The sequence below is a fragment of the Carassius carassius genome, chromosome 1 (genome assembly GCF_963082965.1).
Source record: "Carassius carassius chromosome 1, fCarCar2.1, whole genome shotgun sequence".
In the NCBI taxonomy this organism is placed as follows: Eukaryota; Metazoa; Chordata; class Actinopteri; order Cypriniformes; family Cyprinidae; genus Carassius; species Carassius carassius.
Window position 1 is genome coordinate 37,783,187 of NC_081755.1, and position 3,326 is coordinate 37,786,512.

General features: G+C 45.3%; 1 protein-coding gene across 1 annotated transcript; it reads right to left on the minus strand.

Annotated features, from left to right (window-relative positions):
- Nucleotides 1–336: 336 nt before the first annotated feature.
- On the minus strand, nt 337–2,629 carry actb2 (actin, beta 2). The gene is made up of 5 exons (XM_059558584.1): nt 2,472–2,629; nt 2,133–2,372; nt 1,394–1,832; nt 1,112–1,293; nt 337–1,018 (listed from the first exon to the last, which is right to left on the minus strand). The coding sequence occupies exons 1-5, from the start codon at nt 2,592–2,594 to the stop codon at nt 875–877; spliced, it is 1,128 nt and encodes a 375-aa protein (XP_059414567.1). The 5' UTR covers nt 2,595–2,629; the 3' UTR covers nt 337–874.
- Between the last annotated feature and the right edge of the window lie 697 nt (nt 2,630–3,326).

Consider the following 3,326-nt stretch of genomic DNA (forward strand, 5'->3'; position numbering starts at 1 on the left):
ATTTTGAGACACTTGTAGTTTTAGTGAAAAGCACAACAGATCATGAACAAATTAACTTGGTATACGTTTAGGCTGATGTGCTCAAAAGATAATTTGAGCAAATTCTGCATTAGAGGCTGCTTTAAAAAAAAAACTTTTATTTTTGGGGGAAACCCCCCACTAAAGCTACATTTAACAGGCTAAGAAAACCGCCCACTTTACACTAGTGCTCTGAATTGATATAACAAATGTTAAGGCCTACATAACACCTTGAGTAAAGACAGCCCTTAAAGACTGAATTTACCAAAAGGCTTAAGTTAAAGTTAACTGCCACAAACACAGGAGGTCACACAGGAGTTGATGTCTTACATGTGCACTTTTATTGGAATTGAATTAGTCAGTGTACAGGTTGGCCCCACCAAGTGTCTGGCACCGCCACGTTCCACACAGCTTTTACAATATGCCCAGGGGGAATGGAAACCTTTACATCTTGAATGGTAAAGCTTCGTTTTTTTGGAACAAAAGAAAAAAAAAAAAAAAAACCCAAGATTTTAAGGCTGAAAGTACAAAAACCACACGTCGGCTCGTTACATAATTTACATACACTACAATGTTAAGTATGCTCCCAATTACTGGGCAGCCTTCATAGAGGCAAATAAGTTTCGGAACAATGCATTTAACAAACATTTGGAATGACTAAAGAAAACAAAAAACATTGAGTCCTCAGATGCATTGTAGAACTTCGGGGATGCTTATTTGCCAAAAAACATTGCCGTCACCTTCACCGTTCCAGTTTTTAGATCCTGAGTCAAGCGCCAAAATAACAAGCCATGCCAATGTTGTCGTTTGAAGTTTCTCTGCGCAGTTGAGTCGGCGTGAAGTGGTAACAGTCCGTTTAGAAGCATTTACGGTGGACGATGGATGGTCCAGACTCATCATACTCCTGCTTGCTAATCCACATCTGCTGGAAGGTGGACAGGGAGGCCAGGATGGACCCTCCGATCCAGACAGAGTATTTACGCTCAGGTGGGGCAATAATCTGTGAAGAGAGGAACAATTAGTAAGATGCAGAGGTGCCACATGTGCAGACACAAACTGATGAGGAGAAGTCCTAAATCAGAGCCTAGCTCACCTTGATTTTCATTGTGCTGGGGGCCAGGGATGTGATTTCCTTCTGCATCCTATCAGCAATGCCAGGGTACATGGTGGTACCTCCAGACAATACAGTGTTGGCATACAGGTCCTTACGGATGTCGACGTCACACTTCATGATGGAGTTGAAGGTGGTCTCATGGATACCGCAAGACTCCATACCTGCAGAAGGAAGATGAATGGTTACCCAAAGTTATATCTCCTCCAACTCAAATCTAGAAGTACACACACAGAACAGGGTAATGTTTGTTAGGACACCTACCCAAGAAGGATGGTTGGAACAGGGCCTCTGGGCACCTGAACCTCTCATTGCCAATGGTGATGACCTGTCCGTCAGGCAGCTCATAGCTCTTCTCCAGGGAGGAGGAGGAAGCAGCAGTGCCCATCTCCTGCTCGAAGTCAAGAGCCACATAGCAGAGCTTCTCCTTGATGTCACGGACAATTTCCCTCTCGGCTGTGGTGGTGAAGCTGTAACCTCTCTCGGTCAGGATCTTCATGAGGTAGTCAGTCAGGTCACGGCCAGCCAAGTCCAGACGGAGGATGGCATGGGGCAGGGCGTAACCCTCGTAGATGGGCACAGTGTGGGTGACACCATCACCAGAGTCCATCACAATACCAGTGGTACGACCAGAGGCATACAGGGACAGCACAGCCTGGATGGCAACGTACATGGCAGGGGTGTTGAAGGTCTCAAACATGATCTGGAAAGAGAGGGTTTGAGAAGTTAACTTTGTACAAAACACCGAACACAATCCACACATCCATGCAGAGGTTAGTTGGAAATCTGGAGTAAAGAAACAAGTGCAGAAATACGAGAGTGTGGCAGAAAACTGCAAAAACAGGCAGGCAAAGTATAGATAACCTGCTGCTTCCAGCAAAAGAGGAGAAACTCAGGAGCTCAGAGGACACAAAGCCTGGAGGAAGTGAGTGAAGGGAGAACTTAATGAGGTAACAGGATAGACTACAGACTTCAAAGCACCACTTGATGGCCAAAAACCAACCTGTGTCATCTTTTCCCTGTTGGCCTTGGGGTTCAGGGGGGCCTCTGTGAGCAGGACGGGGTGCTCCTCTGGGGCAACACGCAGCTCGTTGTAGAAGGTGTGATGCCAGATCTTCTCCATATCATCCCAGTTGGTGACAATACCGTGCTCGATGGGGTACTTCAGGGTCAGGATACCTCTCTTGCTCTGAGCCTCATCACCAACGTAGCTGTCCTTCTGTCCCATACCAACCATGACACCCTATAAGACAAAAGTGTGTTAACATTAGATAAAAGGTCAAGGAACTAGGAAGTAAAAATAACTCCGATTAAGCAGCCTGAATTTAATCCTGTTTCTCACCTGATGTCTGGGGCGACCCACGATGGATGGGAAGACAGCACGGGGAGCATCATCTCCAGCGAATCCGGCTTTGCACATACCAGATCCATTGTCAACAACCAGTGCGGCAATTTCATCATCCATGGCTGAACTGCAAAAGAATGAGAAGCCCTGTTTAGAAGTGCACAGCTGCCATACAAGAGTTTCAGTGAGCATGTGACCATGGAGTTAACTTCCTGTTTCGTGCTGCATTCTACAGTCTGACCGCTAGTGGGTGCTAGAGTCAATGCGCGCCGCATATATGCCAGACAAAGGAAGTCCCTCCGCATTCTCATTATTACCATAAAAGGCAATGGTTCGAGCCGCTTTGCGGCTGCCGGCGGTGTGGCACTCAGCCAGAGTTGTAGGGTTCAGTAAAAAGGAACAGATTTCGACATTCATCACGCCAGGGCCACTCCCTAAATTCTACACAAATGAAGGTTCACATCCTCTTCGATCCTCGCCTGGTATCAGTTACACAACCGAGATTCGACGGGTGTCTGCCCAAAATGAGTGCGTCACAGATCTGCAGTCACTTCAATGACTCCTCAGCAGTGGACTTCACACTAAAGCACGATCTTCCTCATGACCATTCAGTTTATATAATAAAGTCTCTATCTGCTTCCCCCGACACGACTATAACCACCATTTAAAAATGACTATTTCTGTTATTAAAACTGAATAATGTAACTATGTTTAATAAAGCTTTAATAGTTTAAATAGTTGAATAATGTAACTACGTTTAATAAAGCTTTAGTAGTTTAAATAGTTGAATAATCCAATTCAGCCTTACTGACAGACTGAAGGGCTGCATTACGATATAACGTTATATATATA

Coding starts and splice junctions, on each gene's coding strand:
- actb2 (XM_059558584.1), bottom strand. CDS start 2,594: ATGGATGATGAAATTGCCGCACTGGTTGTTGACAATGGATCTGGTATG. Junction 1,294..1,393: donor GTTCCAACCATCCTTCTTGG/GTAGGTGTCCTA, acceptor TTCCTTCTGCAG/GTATGGAGTCTTGCGGTATC. Junction 1,019..1,111: donor CCAGCACAATGAAAATCAAG/GTGAGCTAGGCT, acceptor CTCTCTTCACAG/ATTATTGCCCCACCTGAGCG.